Genomic DNA, 19,377 nt, shown 5'->3' on the forward strand with positions numbered 1-19,377 from the left:
TCTCTCTTCCTTTAGCTACCCCTTAGCTATAAAAATGCCTAATGCATGTGATGGCTTATGGCAAGGAGATAATAAATACTATTTTCTTCTCTCTTTATCTTTTCTTCTCTTCCTCTACCAATTCCTCAGATTGCAACAGATTTTCTAGCCTAGTGGTAATTCTGTAGTTCTTGCCTCTTGGCTTTGTATTAATTGCATTTTCATGAATCCTGGAGATTGGCTTTGGCTTTTTCTCACTATTTTTATAAACCTTGGTAATGTTGAAATGACTTGAAACATGATTTATTCACTTTATCTCAGAGTCCTGTTCAATGTTAAATGTAGGTTGTAAAATAATATGTTCAGTATGATTCTACTTTTGTTCACGTACTAAACACACACACACACACACACACACCCCACACACTAATACACATGTGCAGAAAACACTCTGGAGGTATATGTTCCAAATGGTAATCTTTACCCTAAATGAGACTCTTAGTGATTACATGTTTTTTCTTTTTGCTCATTTATATTTTCTAACTTTTCTTACAATATACGTCTGTTGCTGGTATAATTAAAAAGACAAAAATGCTTTACAAAGTCATTCTCAAGCTTTCTGTATGATCAGTGCAAGATTTGACACTCATCCACGTGTGTTGTTAATGGTAACAAGAGTTTTGTTTGGAATGGCACTTATTTTTGGAAGACACCAGGACAACTGAGTCACCCGTTATATTTTAGGGAAAAGGGTGAAACAAGAAACCCCAAAGGAACAGGTGAAGATTCACTAGGCAGATTTCTGTCTTGTACTGAAAGTTTTTTGGGTCAAGATATATGTATGTGCATGAGCTCAGATGGAACTTTCCTGAGCTACGGAGGGGCTGAATTTAGCAGTGAGCTAAAGCTCTCAGTCACTTAGCGCATCATCCAGCAGAGAATGGCTAGTGTGTCCTGGGGATTTGTATACTGAAAAGAGGTCCAGTAAGCACACCATGTTCTTAGATCATGTTGGCCTTGCCTGTCTCCAAATGGCTCCACAATAGCAAGCATTTCCCAAAGCACCACCAGCTGCCAATGTGACTCATAGGCAACAGCCTCTAGGATCTTCATGAATCACAGCTCATGGGCAGGCTCCTGCTCAGCTGAGACATGTCAATAATTGAAATTATATCCTCACTGGTTACTGTGTACTTTTAGAAACCCAAATTAGCTTTCCTCAGGGAAACACTGTTGTGCTGGGCAAGGCATACACCTGTTTCTCATCATCTTGTGCACAGCTCGATACTGTTGCAAGTGCCTGGCCATTCATGATGGCAGAATTTGCGAGAGGGAAGTGGTGGAGAGGGAGGGAGGTGGATGGATGTAGTTGTTTGACTCGGAGTGCACAATCTGATCAAAAGTGTTTAGCACCGGGCTTGGCTGGCTTAGAAGGAAGAGTACAAGCTTGGTAGATAGATACCAGGTTTTGAATCCAATTTCCATCACATAGTTAGTATTAACGTCTTAGAGCCTCAGCTTCCTCATCTATAAAATGGGCACAGAGCAGATTTCCTCTTAGATTTGTTGTGAGGGTAAAGACATGGAATACTCGTAAATAACACATATAGCAGACAGATATAGCAGACATTCAGTGTTCCTTTCCCTCTAGTCACTTTCTAGGTTTGTTGCTGACAATTGGAGCAGATCAGGGGTTCACAGGTTTTTTTTTCTATAAAGGGACATATAGCAAGTGTTTTAGGTTTTGTGGGCCAGGAGGCAAGATTGAGGATATTATGTACATACTTACATTACAGAGAGAAAACTACTTTCCACCCATTTTTAATTGATGAAATTCAAAATATAATAATAATAGGATAAAGTTTTTCTAATATAGACCGACCAGTGAAAAGAAAGGGATTCTTTTTCTGGGGAGACAGCATTTCACTTAATTGGGGCTCAAAGTTATCATCAAATTTATTGCCCATGTTCATCTGTACAAACCATTCTTAACTTGCAGACCAAGTAAAAGCAGGCAGCAGGCTGAATTTGGTCCACAGGCTGTAGTTTGCCAGTTCTTGGTGTAGTCTGTTTACCGCTAATGCCAGTCTCTGCTTGTGCTCTAAACCAATCATCCACGATGAGTAAATAATTTGAAATCATAATTGCTACACAAACAACTATTGGAGGGCTACAATCTGGAAAGGAAGATGAAATAATTCAGCCTTTAAATACACAGGCTTTTAGACGCTGACCAAGTGCTTATTCTATTTGATTAATTTGTGGCTGCAATCTGGAAAACAGTGGGAAGAAATGATCAGGCCACACAAAGTGACCACCTACGCACAGAGATCAAGCAGTGGACCATCATGGAAATAGTTACTCAAACAGGTTCTTTCTGCTTCCTGTCAAATAAGAAATGGACGTGCCCGTTTGTAGTAATCCCTCTAAAGGGGGGATTAAAATTTGGCACATAAAATAATGAGGGTCCCTTCCTGCTGCCCTTCCGCTGACCTGGCTGGCCAGTTAGTGGACAGATGTGAGTCCACAGCAGATTGAGGCTGGTGAGTAGAGACGGTGCTTTACGGGGCTCGTTGTATTGGATTCACAACGATGGATCCTACTCCACCTACCAAGGTGGCCATCAGTGGCATAAATGAGATGCACTAAGGAATTTTTGGTGTGTATTGATGATCGTGCATTGACATAAAATCAAGTAAAACAGGTCACTAAGCATCAATTTTTGCAGCAGAAATAAATCCATTCTACCCAGAATCCTGGCATTCACAGTGAGGAAGCACAGCAGGAGGGTCGAACTGTGGCTGTAGCTGTTCTGGACCCTACAGCAGTGCCTGGCTGGCTGTGACAGAAGTCTAGGCAAAATGAAAAGCTGTTTAGGGATTCTGGAGCTCGGGGCTTTGACAAAGTTTCTGTTGCATCTCAGCAGACTCTACAGAGAAGCAGATGATAAATTCTCAGGTGGGACAAGGGAATCTAGATTTTGATGCATGTGGTTTTAAAATCCCAGATTTATATTTTTAACGTGCCGAACACTTGGCAAGAGATTCTCTTGAAGAGGGTAATGACAAGCAACCTCTGAGTACACCAACAGCATCCTTCATTTGATCAGATTCAGATTCACCTAGTTAAATTTCCCATAAATGTTCTCATGAAAACAGGGCCAAAATAATTATATGGGTCATGTTCTTCCTACAAAGGGAACATGTTTTTGTGGAAAGCTAATACATAGTGGAAACTATCCAGTGGAACAGAGGGGATCAGGGTGGGTATTAGGATGAAGCAACATGATAAGACATTGTTGATAACTGAATTGCCAACAGAGGAACGTACGTGTTTCTGAATACGTGAGTGATAGATATGGAAGAGGGCTGAAGCACATAGAGCAGAAAGGACTACGCTTTATTAGAAAGGATCCAACTAGAAGAGCTAGTTACTTACTATCTATGTGAGATAAAGGAATGACACCCAATGGCAATACATAGTTTGAGATTCATTGAGAGCTTGTGAGTATTAACAGAATCTGCCATGCCAATGGTGATAAAGCTTTTTAGGGCAACTGAAGAAAGGTGAATTTGGAAAGTGCTTACAACTTCTTGTAATTAACTTCTTCTTAGAAAAATAGCTATTTTTGAGGCAGAAATATTTTAAAATGTGTTGTTTTAGCTGAAGAGCAATGTTTAGCCAAGGAGTATTTAGCAAATGAGCTTTGGTGATGGTTTTAAAACATATTTCTTCTCTGAGCTGATGCAAATGCATCTTTTCTCCATTTGTGTGTCAAGAGAACACAGAGCAAATGCATTTCCTCTGAGGTTTATCTAACAGATTGGGATAAAATACACAATTCATGTAAGGATAAATGTCAAGAAGAAAAACTGAAGTATACTTCCAAGCAAAATTTATTAGATGTCTATTCAAGAAAAACACAATGACCTTTGCTTGTAAGAATTCAAAGTCAATTACCTAAAAGCTAGGTATGAATGTTTTTCCTTTTAAAATCAGATACAGAGAATAGAAACATTAATTTTTCTTAAATATGACAGGCAACAGATATTGAATTTTTTCTCATAATTGGCATCAAAGGTAATTATTCATTTATCAGCAAAGCTGCATGCAGTTGACCTAATTTCAAACCCAAAGCCTTTAAAATACAAAGCTGGCTGTGAACTTGACAGTAATCAAGGTAGTAATCAAGGCTACTCAAAGATGTTTCTTTACCTTCTTTCTAATGGAATTCCTCTCTAATCGGTATTTATATACATTTCAGTTTGGCTGCTAAGATGTTTTATGTTCATAAACTTTTGCAGAAGTGCTGTCTTACAGAATTGCACTGTCAAGGCATAATGATGATTTGTGGGAGATGTAAAGGGTAATCTGTTGAAAGTGTTTTAGCTTAGTTTAAAGGAAGGATAAAGACCAAATTAGGAAATTCCCCTGTTTTCTCAACAACTAAATAGTCCATACAAAAAATGAGCAAACATATGTACAAAATTCTAGAGTCTACATGCATTGTGAAAAGATCAACCACTGTTCACAGAAGAAATGCCATAAAAAGTTTTGTCTATAAGATGCTCAAGATCCAAATATGAATAGTTCTTATGCAAAGTCATAAGAAATACAAAGCTAGTTCTCGGGGTATGTGTAATTCAGGCACTGTTAACCACGTTAAATCTTTCAGGTCCCAATATCATCTTCAAGGTTTCTACTTCAGGGCAGAAAATTTAACCTGAATGATTTAACATTGCCTCTAAAAAGTGCCTCATGTATTCTGAGGAAATATTTTACACACACTAGGAAAATCAGGCTCAACATATTCCTGTCCTCAAATGTAGCCAGGATTCTGAGTTCCAGAGAAGAAAAATAATTATCATAGTAAAAATAATTGTACTGATCATAATCCTTGCTAAAACCAGCCTTAATACTTGTGATGCTTCTGAAGTACTCTATTTCTATAAAATAATATGTGAGATTCTTTTACATTTCCATAAAATGTACATATCTTATGGATTGTTCTCATACAATCTCAAATGTGTATGTGTACACGCAGTGAAATCTTACCTATGAATATTGCTTACAGATGCTTTCAAGTGTCTATGTTAGAATGATTCTTTGCACCTCTCACTAACACTGCTTTTATTTAACTTTTATCAGATAAATAAAACACTAAGAGCTCATTGTTCATGATGCTGATTATTACATTTTAATATAAAATAGCAATGCAACTTTACAACACAATAGTTTTCTGTAATCTAGCTAAACCTCTTGTATTCTCCTGATTATTACCAAAGACTCTTATTCACTTATTGTTTGCACTTCTAAAAAGTACAAAAAAAAAAAAAAAATCCTGCAGGAGAAGACTCCTATTTGAAACTCACGTTCAATTCAACAAAATCACACTCATTCGAATTAACTTTCCTACTCTCGCTTTAGATTTTGTAATCACTGTGCATATTACAACATATAAGTGCAGGCAAACAATAGCTGAAGTACAGTTGTCATATCGTGTAAACCAGGACACTAGGCAAACTCGTGAAAGGAAAATATACTGCCAAGCTAAGAAGGTGAAAATGCAAACCCCAGCAAGTAGTAATAAACAATCTTCTGGTTGCCTGAGGGGAGAACATCTTTCAAAGTGGACAAGAGAGCCTCCTTGAGACACTTACTTTTTTGCCTCAACTACTCAACCCTTATTAAGTAAAATGATTTTCTTTCTGATGCCGCATATTGACTTTTCAAAGTTTAGAGCGGACGGCAGGAATATGCACTTTCACACGGAAGCAAATCCTCCAATCTCCCCACTGCAGCGGCAGTTCCATTGCTGGTGGTTTGGTGGCAGATGGAGATGGTGATGGTGGGTGACTTCTATTGGAAACCAGAAGGCATAACAGCAGGAGGCCTGTGGAGATCTTTCAGGCAAGGTTATGCAGATGTGGTGCTGAAATGCAGCATAAATAATGGGGAGAGTGATTCACAGCCTCTTGACATAGTTCCCGGGAAAAGTACCAAAGAATTTGGTTCTTCTTGAGGTCCCTGAAAATAGAAGTGATAAATGAAAGAGGGGTAACAGCCATGAAATGTCAGTTCATATATGTGGGCTTGAAAACTCACTAAGAGAGCAAGCCCTCAGGGTTTGGAAAAGAGAGAAAACTCACTTGAAGAGATAGGAAGACAAAGTAAGCAGTTTTATCTGTATTGCCTGATGCCTCTGTTGCCCCTTGAGCTTAAATGCTGTGCTTCCATCACACCGGGCTGAACAGAAAAGCTCAGCCTCTCAGTCTGAGGGGAGAGACAGCCTTGCTGAGGAGGTGGGCTTTTAAGTACAATGACACTCAAGTCTGATGAGGCTCCATCACTGGGCTGTCAGACAGGAGTGAGCAGCGGAATAGGAAACGCATCTGGGAAGTGACATTTTCAAATACAATCTTCTCAATTAGGATACGGCTGGCCATGGGATAAGGCAGGCTGGAAAAGCACCACAGCAAGGCTTGGTTCTGTGAGCAGGAGGTCTGTCACAGCTCCTCAGCACGGTGTAACGTGAAGGCTTTATTGGGGATGCCATCACCATCCAGTTTTATTATCTCATGGAAGATCATGCTGAACGCCACAGCATTCATTTACAAATAGCGCTGCCAGGGTCCTTAATACGATATAGAAAATTTGAACTATTTACCAAGTCACTAAAGAAAAAACAGATAGACCACTACTAGTGGGCGGGGGTTCTATCACTGGGCATGTTTCTAATATGAGGAGTAAAACCAAATGCATAAACGGCCATCATTATGATCGCCTTTGGATTCGAATAACATGATTTCTTTGAAACTGTTTGGAAAAGCTAGTGCTTAGACTAAATTCTTCCTTATGATTTCCAGCTCACGTAGAGTGAACAGGGTCTCTACACTTCCCTTTTGCATTTACCCTCTGGAACTTACTGTCCTGGTTTGATGACTGATTTTCTTTATCCCTGTGTAGGTAAGCCATTTTACCGTCTTCTGAATGGGGGATTAATATAAACAGAGGCAGAGGCTTGTGGCCGCTAATGTGGCCTTTGCTCTTATATTTCCCCACTGTTGGCCTGTCTACAGAAAGCCCTTATTCCCTCATCTTTTGTCTCCTCCATCCTCCTATGCCTCTGTTTCCTCTTTACCTCTTTCCTCTGTGACTTAGTATATGATACTCTTGTCTACAAAATTTTTCTCAGAAAACCTCTAGTTTTCTTTTAAGACGGTAAGAATGGGATTGTTTTTTAAGTGGTAAGAATGGAACTTCTACTTGGACCACACATTAAAGCTAAGGTGAATCACTGGTGTTTTAGGGCACCTACAGCAGACCTAGTCATGGGTGAGTTGTTCATTTCATCTTGTTTTCTCAGATTAGATCCTCACCGCTGACGACTAACATTTACCACTCAACAGAGTATTTGTATTTTGCATCTAGGGAGCAGTTTCGTTGTTTTTGTTCTTAGATCTCAGTCTTTCCTGGTTGGTGCTATTTAAAGAAATTTTCTTCTCTTAGTTGAACTGGAAGTAAAACCAGCAGAAAATCACGTATACCTGAAGCAGTAAATACTAAACTATATTAAAAATGCAGTTGCCTTGGGATTACATAGTGCATATGGATGTGTGAAAGATCAAAGGCATTATGAAATCAAAGAAAGCTTGACTATCACATCCAACAGTGCAAGGGAGCAAACATAAGCAAATTACAAAATGGCCAAATGTGTCTGAAAGGAAATGTACACATACCCACAAACCATCCATCATCACATTTTTCCATCACATCAATGACATCACTTTCTCTGAGCTCCAGCTCATCTTCATTCCTAGGAGTATAGTTATACAGAGCCTGAAACCTTAAACAGGACAAATGGATGTGTTAAACAAAATCTTTATGCCTCTGTGAAACTATAGAAGAGAGTATAATACTTATTTTACTTTTAACATTTCTATTCTTATTAACATATTAATTAGGTAGTATAAGTCTTTGGTAAGCATGTAAAGTAAGTAGAAGTAGTTAGGCTTTCAGGGGAATTAGACCACTCTAAGAGCATTTCAAAACTCATAATGAGGAAAATTTATGGAAGATTCTACTATCCATAGTTGGATTAAAACATTTATAAATTGGACCTGCATTTCAATTGTCCAGTCATAGATAGCTATCATTCGGACATTAAATGATAGTACAGAATATAAAAGAAGTGATATGTGCATTATTCAGCTATATAAAAACAAGAAGGAATTACGGTTTTAATTAGCCATAATCAGAAGCAAGTAATTGCAGCTTGCAAGTGGAATTTTCAAAAGATTCTAAACTGAGATGCACAAAATGTCTCAGATACAACTTCTAAATCACTGTGTGGGAATTACTATAACAGAGAAGTGTGTGTTTTTTTTTTGTTTTTTTTGTTTTTTTTATCAGGAGGAATTCTTTAAAGCAGTTTAGTTTCATAGTTTGAATCAGTGTAAGTGGTGATCTCAAACAGTAGGTTAGGGACATATGTTCCTTTTTAAATCGGTCTCAGAGAAATTGTGTTTAATGTAGAAACTCTCAAAATAATCATATAAAAAAGAATTACTGATAGAATGCTGCCACTTTCTCTGTCTGAGTTCTTTGAGAACACATATTTTGCTGACATTGATCAGTAGCAAACTCAGACATTGAATTTTTGGTAATAAAATAGCATGCATATTCATATGGACTGGCATTTTGGAAAGACACAAATTCTAGCAGCTCGGGGTCAGGAAGCATTTGATATGCAGTTAACATGAAAACTTCATATTACCACTAAAATATTACCAGTATGTGAGGGGGATTTTTTTAAAAAGTTAGTGAATTTGTTTCTGCCGTTCTTCATAACAGTTAATGTAATTCTGCCAATGTAAGAAAATAAGAACCACATTTCAGGGCACTTTGAATTTTTTCAAGCCAACTTTAAAATGTTGATAATATTGGATACTGCTCAGGAACAAGAATGATTTATTTTGATTACTTCATTCAGTCAGAAAATCATACTTTGGTAGAACAAAACTATTCTATCATGTCATCTGAACTCAAACATCATGTGATAAACTGGGGCCTCGGCTGCATTGGCTTCTCTCCCTGTCCTTGAACTTTTTCACATTGGGGGGTCTGGATAAAGTTGGATTGGGGGAGGGTGTATTGGAGAAAGAGCTGATAAGATGTGGTGCCTAACAGCCTCTCCTAGAAAACATTATCTTCCCTGGCCTGAGAGCAAAGCCTGAAATTCCAACATTAGAGATTTCTTCCCCTGTTAATATTTTGTCCTCCTAGTAAACCTTTTTAACCACTTGAGCTTTTGAGGTCTTCTATGGAAAAAGGATTCTGATTGTGGGGAAGGACAAAGAAAGGTAGCCTGAATCCCAGAGCCGTGGCGCAACAGACAGGAAGGTCTTGAATACGGACATTCCTTAACTTGGATGTTTGCATGGGCCAACCCTGGTTGGAGCAAATTATTCTGCTGTTTGATTTGAGGATGCTCAGGTGAAGGAATGGTATCTCTTGTCTATCCCTGGGGAAAGTTAATTTCACCATAGTTCCTTTTACAATCTCACATTTGAGGGAGATAGGCATTGCTGGGCTGTTAATTCCATGGATATACATCGCATCTCTCACTTTGGGAAACACTGATTCTCCGAGCTTTTCAGGCTTCAGCCTTCACCCAGGCACATCTCCAGCCACTTACAGAGACAGGCCTATTTAAGGCCACAAACCCCAGCTGCTTGAAGAATCTCAAGGTCCCAAGAGATAAAAAAAAAAACAAAATTGGCACGAACTCCTACTTCACTTTGATATGATGAAAGCCACTGTGCTTATCAGAGTTTACTTACCATTCTGGTTTAATTAGACCACCAAAAAAAAAAAAAAATTTGGAAGTTTCATGGAAACATAAACAAACCTTCCGGAAATCCTCCTGCCTCTGTTGGCTTTCAGAATCAGTGTTGCACGACAGGAAATGCAGTCGAATTACAATAAAAAATGCTGTTTTGAAAGATGTGTTGGTGAGATGAATGATGGTGGTGGGGTCAGGATGCCTCAAAAAGAAATTTGTCTTTTAAATAGGAAATGCTCAACCAAACTTGAAGCTCTCTCTATAACTTGCAACTTCTTCTATAACATATTTTACCATACTTCTGAATTGCAGTGACATTATAACATTATGTTCCTATTTTCACTCAAAACCTATTACTTAAATGAAAGAGATTAAGTGATACCCATATAATTGGCATTGTGATCAAATAGAAATTTAATAAAGAATGTTTTATAATGTCCAAAGCAGAACACTGAAAATGTGCCTTCTTCTACCTGTGAGCTCATAAACTCGAAGCATCAACTTCATGACATGAAACAGTGTGACATCACCTACATCTTAATTCATAAATTCATTAAAAGCTGCTGTATAATGGGTTGATAATGCAGTAAACCTAAGCAGCCTTGGGATTTATTTTTTGTGATGTGATCCCTTCATCATTTGTGTAAATAAGGAAACAAAACAAACCTTTAGAATTACAAGTTATATTTAACATTTTTCCAATTAAATGAAATTTTAAATTATTTGTACCTCCAACCTATTTTTTCATAGTCTTTTCCTTAACAAATAAAACCTTTCTGGCTGTACTCGGTGAGAGCCAGTTTCAGGTTAGAGATGGTTTCCGAGGAGCATGCTTTTAGCTAAGCACCAGGTCTGTGAGGAGTGAGGAGGTCACAGGCCACACACCAGGCCCCCCTGGTTTGCTCTGCTCCCGGGGAGCGGAGCTTGGGCAGTGGGCAGGAGGCACCCTGTGTGTGCTCAGGTCAGCCTGACGTGGTTTAGTCCTGTAAATGCTCCTTCCCAGGGTCTAGCTCCTCACTCAGAATAGGCAACAGCCAATAGGAAGTGGATAACCTCTGAATATCTCTCATGGGCAAAATGGAGCAGAAAGAGAATCTAAAAGACAATGTGTGACACCTTCAGATTGACTTGACTTAGAAAGGAGAGGGAATTTGAAAGAAAGTGTGGAAAGGCATTTTCCTGGTCCTCTGGGTAGTCAACATCCCATAACTGAATGACAGTGCATGTTTTAATACTGCCATTTCCAAAAAAATGGAACTTTGGAATTATGCTACTAACTTATCACTGTAGGTCTACCCTGATGTTCTCCTGCTCTTCAAATACGTGTAAAAACAATGTTAGAACATTTTCAGTGTATCTTTAAGGCTGTAGTTACTAGAATCTACATGGTGAGTAGAACAGAGCGGGAGACAGATTCATGAATCTTAGGAATCACTGCAGCATTGGAAGGTTTTTTTCTTAGTGCATATATCAAAGTCTTCTCCGCAAAATCAGGGATTTTTAAAAAAAAAATTAGCTTCTGTTCTCTGTTGTGAAAGATGGAGACTATTGCAATTTCTCTTAATCTGGGAGATGTCATCTCATGTTAGTTACTCTGATCTCTTTCACTTGCAAAGTTGTACCATCCTCGCTTATGGTACATCAATGGTCCATTTTGTGGGTCAAGGTTAGTCTCGAATTTAGAAGATAAGAAGAATACTTACGGTTCCCCCCCACCTTGAATGTTTTCATGAGTAAACACAGGACGCTGTGGCTGAAATGAAATGATTTTCAATGTAATCAATGCTTAAACTGGTACTAATTAAAAGATAATTTGGATAATGGCATGGCACTTTTCTTGACATTTAATATTTCCTGTTGTAAAAAACCAAGAGGAAGGAAAAAAAACCAAATAAAGGGTTTCTGCTGGATTAATAATTAAAATATTTTGAAAGGTGCTTTAAATTAAATCGAAATAACCAAGGTTCAAATGTTTTGAACATATCTGCAATCTTGTCTGCTCAAACTTTATGGAAGAGTCAGGGTTTAGTCCCATTGATTTTTCAAAGGCCAGGAACATGGCAAGAACATAGACACCAAATCACTAGACTGGGAAGTATGGACACCTTCATACAACCTTATTCTTCAGCGTTTTCTCAAACAAGCAAAGAATAAACCACATTTAGTCTAACAGCAAAGTATCCACATTCATTCTAATATACTTTTCCTTCACAGACAACATTTTCACATACAGTACAGATAAACATGTCAAGAGGCAGACATGCCATGCTACATTTGAAGTTACACTCTCTGTTCTCAATGTGGTGGAAACACATGCATTTTTAAAAAGAGAAAACAGAGTTTGAAATAGCATGTAACAAACAATATCCAGGTAACATGTAACATTTTACCTTAGAAGAGAAATATTGGTAGAAATTCCCAGTGCACTGAACTCTCAAAAGAGTTTCCTTTCTTTTTAAACTAAGCATCAAGACCAGTATCTGTAATAGATACTTATAATATTGGAAATGACAAGCCTTTGCATCCCATATATCCACATAATATTTGCAATGAATGAAAGTTCACACGTTTCTTGAATATGTAAACTCAATGTAGTTTATACCGACTACCTAAACGTTACCTTTTAAGGGGGAAAAAAGAATTTCAGTTCATTCATAACACACTTCAAAAGCATTCTCTTCTAAATGATGGCTGCATGGTAAAATGAGATAAACCAGAGTTTGCATGGCAAATTGCATGGCAATTGTAAGTGATTCTTTATTGATGACTGCATTAGTTTTTAGATCCATGTCTTTAGACCTCAGGGCTAATTCCTGGATCCCGGAGTTAGGAATGGATTACTGAGAGGCTGGGAATTCCCCCTGCAGACTGTCCATAGAAACCCCATTGGTCCAAGAACGGAGGGGGACTCCGTTAATTAATTGCTATTAATATTTTGTAATTATTTCCAGTCTCCTTTTCTCAGTCTTCTTTTTCATTTTAAATCACTGCAGAATATTATTCCCTCATATATATGTCTGTATCTTTTTTGGTTGTCTTAACCATTTCTCTCTCTTTTTTGTTTTTGAAATTCAGATTGATCTCGCCTTTTTCACTATCATAAATAACAATACTATATACATTTTTATACAAAGAGCTATTTTCTTGTTTTGAACTATCTCTTAGGACACATTTCCAGGAGTAAAATTTCGGGCCAAAGATTATGCGTTGAAGCCACACGATATTGAAAATGCTGGTGCTAGTTGTTGCTCAAAAACACTATATTTAAAAATGCAATTTAAAAAAATCTAAAATGCCATGTTTTGAATCACACACCAAGATAGCAACTGTTTTCTCACAAAAACAATCATAGCGCAGTTTACAGTGCATAACAAAATTATAAATAAGGAAATATTATTTGTTCTTGTCGTAAGAGAAAATGTTTTGTAAAATATATTTCATTGTGCTCTAAAAATGGCATGCCTATTTCCACATATTTAAGCCATTCTAATATTTTTGAGTTGAGTAGAAGTTTCACTTTGATATCATGGCATCGAGTGCTTGGTAAAACTGGCTGGTCTAATTTCATTGCTCCCTTATGTTAAAATGTGAATGCAACTTTAAGGATTAGACTGTTCATTAACATAAAACAATCTACTTATAAAACCTGTATAGCACCTTTCCGTTATTGTGATTACAATTCCACTGGTTTAATTCCTTTAATTCAACTCATCTCATAAATCATTTAAATGAACTATCTCTGTGGCAATTATGAAAATTGGGCTATTGCCAAAAGTATGTGGCTCCCTTAATTCTACAGGCCTCTATGTCTTAAGAACTTGTGTTCCTGGGTGTGTCAGCCAGTAACATCCTTGTTTTTACTAATCTTTCTCAATGCTTCCTTCATATCCTTTAAAAGGATCCACCCCCATTTTTAAATTTTTTTTTCTGAATCACTGGTTTTCTATACTGTTCACATACTGAGGCCAGGATTTATCATGGCTTTTATTAGCAGAGAAGTTGTGTATCTATTATAATGGTGACTTTTAGAACTTTTCTGAGGTTACTTTTGAAAGGAATCATCTCTATGTGAATATGGATAACTAGGAGCCAGTTTTGAGGAAAGATGACCAGTTACAGGAACTGAAATAATTTATTTTAAAAGTCTTTTGGGAATTCCATGGTGGCGCAGTGGTTAAGAATCCACCTGCCAATGCAGGGGACACGGGTTCAATCCCTGGTCCGGGAAGATCCCACGTGCCGTGGAGCAACTAAGCCTGTGTGCCACAACTACTGAGCCTGTGCTCTAGAGCCCATGAGCCACAACTACTGAGCCCACGTGCCACAACTACTGAGCCCACGTTCCACAACTACTGAAGCCCACGCGCCTAGAGCCTGTGCTCTGTAACAAGAGAAGCCACCGCAATGAGAAGCCCACGCACTGCAAGGAAGAGTAGCCCCCGCTCGCCGCAACTAGAGAAAGCCCGCACGCAGCAACGAAGACCCAACGCAGCCAAAAATAAATAAATTTATATTAAAAAAAAGTCTTTGGTCAATAGAGGAATAAGCAGCACAGATTCTTATGAGGGCATGTTTGTGTATTTCCAGTGTTGGCGATGACTAAGTATATCACCTTGGATATGCACCTCAGCTTCCTTATCTCTAAAATCAAGGAGGTGGACAAGTTGATGGTTTAGATCTTTTCCCCCTCAGGGAATCCATAAAGGAATCCACGTTTCCACAGATATATTTCCTCTGATACTCCTTCAGTTGTCAGAGAGCTATGACAATTGGCATTGGTTAATTCCCAAGTGTCTCAGTCATGTAAAAACAATTAATTTTAAAACAATAATTAAACTTCATTTTTCAGATCGGTAAACCAAAACCCAAAGATAATTTCTTAATATCACAAATAGGCAAGAAGAAGGAACAGAATTATAATTCTGACTCTCACTCTTTATTGCATAAAAGCTTGCTATGATGGAATAGATAGTGCAGGCTTATTAAAATCAACACCTTAATTTTTTTCCTTTAGGCAAGTGTTTCTGTTCTGTATGGATACCCAAACAAATTGTCGTAGAAGGTTGTTTTTTGCCTTTCCCCCTCCTTATAACTGGGCACAAACCTTGGGGCAAAGACCTGTGAGGTATCTGCACTCTTTTGCCACCTACTGGTGAGTATTGGCAGCAACATGTTAAAAGCTGTTTTGCCTTTGGACAGCTCTCACCAAGTTCCTTCAGCCTGGATTCATTTTGAAAGGATATTTTAAAGACCACAGAGCGATGTGGAATATAGATAGTCATCTGTTTTTCTGACCATGTTCTTCTTATTCCACGTTTTAAATTCTTGAGAAAGGATCAGTCTTTAGCCACCAGTATTTTTGGTCTGTGTTCATTTGTATTTTCACTATCTGCTCAGGCATTTCTATTACTCATAGCTTCTTAGCGGTTTTGTGATAAATATAGAAGATACATTAGTGACATTCAAGAAGCTCATATGAGCTGTGAGTTTAAAAAGATGGTTTTGAAGTTAACAGATGACAGTCACTGTGCTGGAAATTTTAAGCGAGAATTATGTCATATTTACATTTCCTTAATGAGTCTTAAGAGCCCAATGAAAATTAGAAAACCCAATGAAACATGCTGCTTTTATAGAATCCTAAATATTTAGCTTTTTCCTTGGCAATGTAACAATCTTTTTTTTCTCTTTTAGTGTAGCTATTTTTTAGTGTTGTCAAAAGCAGATACAAATGAGACAGGTTTTAAACACATGCTAATTTTCAAAGCCAGAACCAATCACAAGCCACTGCTCATAAGAAAGTTGGTTTGAAATATCCTAGAACCTTAGGTATCAGTAAAATATATACTTTTCTAGCTCAGATAGTAAGGCACAGTCTGTCCTAAACCTGTCTTCTTATCTGTGCTTCTGCAGAGGCATCTGGAGGATTAGCTATATCTAGTATTAGGTAATTCTTAGGTAAGGATTGACCATTACTTTAAATACTAATGTGGGAAAATCTTTGAAAGGGCTCTAAGCAGTTCTAGAGTTCTTATTTTTTTTCCCAGAAAATGTTAGGTGTGGTACTTGCCAACCAGAATTAGATGAAATTCTCTTAATAACAAACCGTACCATGTTTATGTTTCTAGGTGTATTTTTCTTTCTTACATTACACAATTATTTTAAATATTTAAATTATTTTTTAAATTGTGAAAACACAACTTTGCCTAAGTCTAAAGAATATAGAATATTTGTGTTCCACACAAACACATATAATAGAACATATAAGTACATAATGTAAAAATCTGACAAAGAAAAAAACTTATGGTGACCCAAAGCATACCATCTCATTGACCCATGGGAATTTATGGATGGGCCATATTAATTTTGGAAAAAGCTTTCTTTTTTTCTTTTTTTTTGGCTCTGGAAAGCCCTTCTGTGAGAATCTCTCCCAATCAACATTCCTCATTCTCTATGGCAACACAAATCTCTGCCTCAGAAACAAAATCAGGTCTTATTAGGCAAAGCAAAAAGCACAAAAATGGCCTAAATACAGAGAAGTATCTACATTTCTTAAAAACGGAAAAGGAAATCTGTCATCAAGCCCTTAAAAGCTTGCAGAACCATAATCATGTAATGGAGCATGTAAGATTAAACCAGGTCCATCAAAATAGAAATGGGAAAGGACCGATTCAGGCAGAGATGAAAATTCTCAAACTCCTCGGCTGCCGTCCTCAGAATTGATGGTACCAGTTAGAACCCATTCATTTTCAAGGGCTGTCGATGCCATAGAACTAAGTAGTCAAAGGGAAAATAATCTGACCTTTAAGTTCCATCAGAGCTGTCAAGAGACTGGGAGCCCCTGGAGTCCAGAGAAGCAGAGTTGGCTTGAAAGGGTCATGGAGTGAATACGGCACATGTCAGCAGAGCAACAAGATATTTTACAACAAGGGCCATGGATTAAAAGAAATCCAAATAAACTGAACGACACAGAAGCAAGCATCCCTGGAAGGGTGTGAGTTCAGTATATGATTGGCAGCAGCTTTATTCTTTGCACTAGAAATAGTGATGGGAAAGCAGTGATTTACACAAGATGGATGTGGAAGACAACATATACCACACCCTTATTTGCACAGAGGAGAATTGGGGCATGTCTTTGTCGCTTTTGGAAAGCTTACGCGCACACATAAAGGGGAAGCTTATTGACCAAAGACTCAGGATAGGATTTTCGTGTTGATCTGACTTCATAGCTGCTCATCATCATCAGAAAGGTCATTTCCTTTCAAGGGTACCTCCAGCCCTACTTCATTGGCAAAGCACAGCAATGACAACTAAGGAAGAGCCAGCCCACTGACGGTGGAGGGGTGGCCAGGGTGCCTGGCTCAAGGTGGGGCGTCTGATCCTACCCTGTGGGAACCGCTGAGCCCTCTGACAGGTGAGCTGCAGGACCTCCAGGACATCACTGGGCTACGCGGGGGCTTACCCAAGACAAGTAGATCGCTTTTTAAATCAGCCTGGAAAAGCCGTAAGAAGTTAATTAGTTCTCATCTTCATCACCCAGCCTTCAGAGGAGCTTTCCTGTTTTGTTTTTTTTCCATGCACACACAGCATGCCAAACTCCCAAATAAGAGCAGAGCAGGAAGGGTTAACAGTCTGAAGACAACTCTTCTGGCGGCCCAGAGTTTTCACAGCACAGGTATCAGTCGCTGCTTTACTAGGGAACTCACAGGCAGAGCAGAGAGAGATTTATAGAGGGAAGTTGGCATAGGGAAGATGTTTGAATGTAGTGTAGATAAGAACACTTACAAGAAATTTTATGTCTTTAATAGAATGCTTAACAATTGGTTTCAAGATACTCTCAGATCTGACCTGTTTTCTTTGTGTTTATTTGAATAGATGCAAGGTAAGAGCCAGGGAAATTCTGCTTTATATCCATCAAATTTCATAGACAGTGTCAATCATTTGTCACAGGTAAATTTTCTAATAAAACACATACAAAGAAAATATGGGGAATTCCCCGGCGGTCCAGTGGTTAGGACTCTGCGCTTTCACTGCTGAGGGCCCAGGTTCAGACCCTGGTTGGGGAACTAAGATCCCACAAGCCTCGCAGCATGGCCAAAAAAAAAAAAGGCTTTTCTGGGGGAAATTGTGAAATACTGTATAATTAAATACAGAATATTGTTCTAACTCCAAGCACCTTGTGACTATTTTGGTGTTCTTTCAAAGTAAGATTTTTAATATGACAGTGAGTAAACTAACCTTTCTTGTGTGTATGTTTTATTTTCTGTCCATTCATGGACAAGACCTAGCAATGTACTGTCTGGTATTTGATTTGGCTTATGGGAACTTTAGCAGGACTAAAGGACTTTTAAATAAAAGCATGTGGTTTTCTCAACTCTCATTTAGGAAAAAGTTCATAATAATTAGTAATGATTGACCTCATATCTTCAGTCTCTGGGGATGAAATGCATCAGGCATTTTTCTTTAAGGCTTGTGGCAGAGAATGCTTCATGTTCTCCAATATCCATTCTCTTCTTTGTCATCCCAGTAACAGAATCCCAAATGTTAGGTAGGCACACGGCCATTCTGAATAAGGTCTATTTTCCAAACTTCCTTGTATCTAGATATGTTCATGTGGTAAGTTCTGATAGATGGGATATGTGCGGTTTCTGGAAAATGCCCTTCAAGGAAGAAGACATAAGCTTCCCTCCGCTTTTTTCCTTCCTGCTGGCTGGAATGAGAAAGGGACTGCTGGAGCTGCTGCAGCCACTTTGGACCATGCAGCGGAAGCTTTTCATTGAGCATGGTGGTGTGCCAAAATAAAATGGAATCTCCTGGGATCCTTGATGACTGTATAGCCACCTACCAACCCTGGATGCCCTACATTTATGCATAAGAAATATATATTTCTACCTTGTTTAAGCTCTAATTATTTTGAGCCTTCTGGCACTGCAGCTATCCCAATCTTGACTAATACAAGGGTTCTATAAACATCAAGACTCATAGAGAAAAAAAGTAGCTGTTGGAATGATGTGGATAAACAACTGGAAAGATCATTTGAACATATTAGGAAGAATCAGGGCTTAATTTCATGTTGGAAACTGTGCTCAAGGGGATTACCTTCCAGTGGGATGGCTTTAGGGTGAGGAGACTTCCTTTTGGGACCGTAATAACTGAGTTTCTTGGAAGAAACCCAAGAAAGAGTCTTTCTCTCTGTTCACAAAGCGCTTCCACTGCAGCTTGAGTCCACATTGCTGCAACTCTTTTACAGAATATTCTTAGATGGAATTGGAAGCTCAGCTTACAGCAAAGCTGAGGATTATAATAATTTATATTATGAAAACCCAATATTTAAAAGATGCTCAAAGACTAGAGAAAATATTGGATTCTGATTTATATATCAAACTCATAATTTATATGTACATTTCAGTCTTCCATCATCTATAAAGTCGTGGTAAATTTTACTTCCATGGAAGATTTTGGATTGCATATGACAGACTTATATTATCTCAGAAAATACTTTAAAAGAACAAAATTGCATTAAATTAACATGAGTTAAGTAAAACAATGGCTGATAG

At 38.1% G+C, this 19,377-nt stretch overlaps 1 protein-coding gene across 32 annotated transcripts in view; it reads right to left on the reverse strand.

Moving 5' to 3' along the window:
- Positions 1–3,857: 3,857 nt before the first annotated feature.
- Positions 3,858–19,377, reverse strand: part of SORBS2 (sorbin and SH3 domain containing 2) — a 204,321-nt gene continuing 188,801 nt past the window's right edge. For 23 of the 32 annotated variants that reach the window (XM_036838584.1, XM_036838575.1, XM_036838566.1 and 20 more), the window contains 4 exons: positions 17,206–17,313; positions 11,527–11,576; positions 7,719–7,825; positions 3,858–6,006 (listed from right to left, as the gene is read on the reverse strand). In XM_036838584.1, the coding sequence (XP_036694479.1) occupies positions 5,945–6,006; positions 7,719–7,825; positions 11,527–11,576; positions 17,206–17,313 (327 nt within the window). In that variant the 3' untranslated portion in view covers positions 3,858–5,944. The remainder of the gene's footprint in view (positions 6,007–7,718; positions 7,826–11,526; positions 11,577–17,205; positions 17,314–19,377) is intronic. The other 9 variants (XM_036838588.1, XM_036838586.1, XM_036838593.1 and 6 more) reach the window with 3 other exon arrangements.

This window comes from Balaenoptera musculus, chromosome 21 (assembly GCF_009873245.2).
Source record: "Balaenoptera musculus isolate JJ_BM4_2016_0621 chromosome 21, mBalMus1.pri.v3, whole genome shotgun sequence".
In the NCBI taxonomy this organism is placed as follows: domain Eukaryota; kingdom Metazoa; phylum Chordata; class Mammalia; order Artiodactyla; family Balaenopteridae; genus Balaenoptera; species Balaenoptera musculus.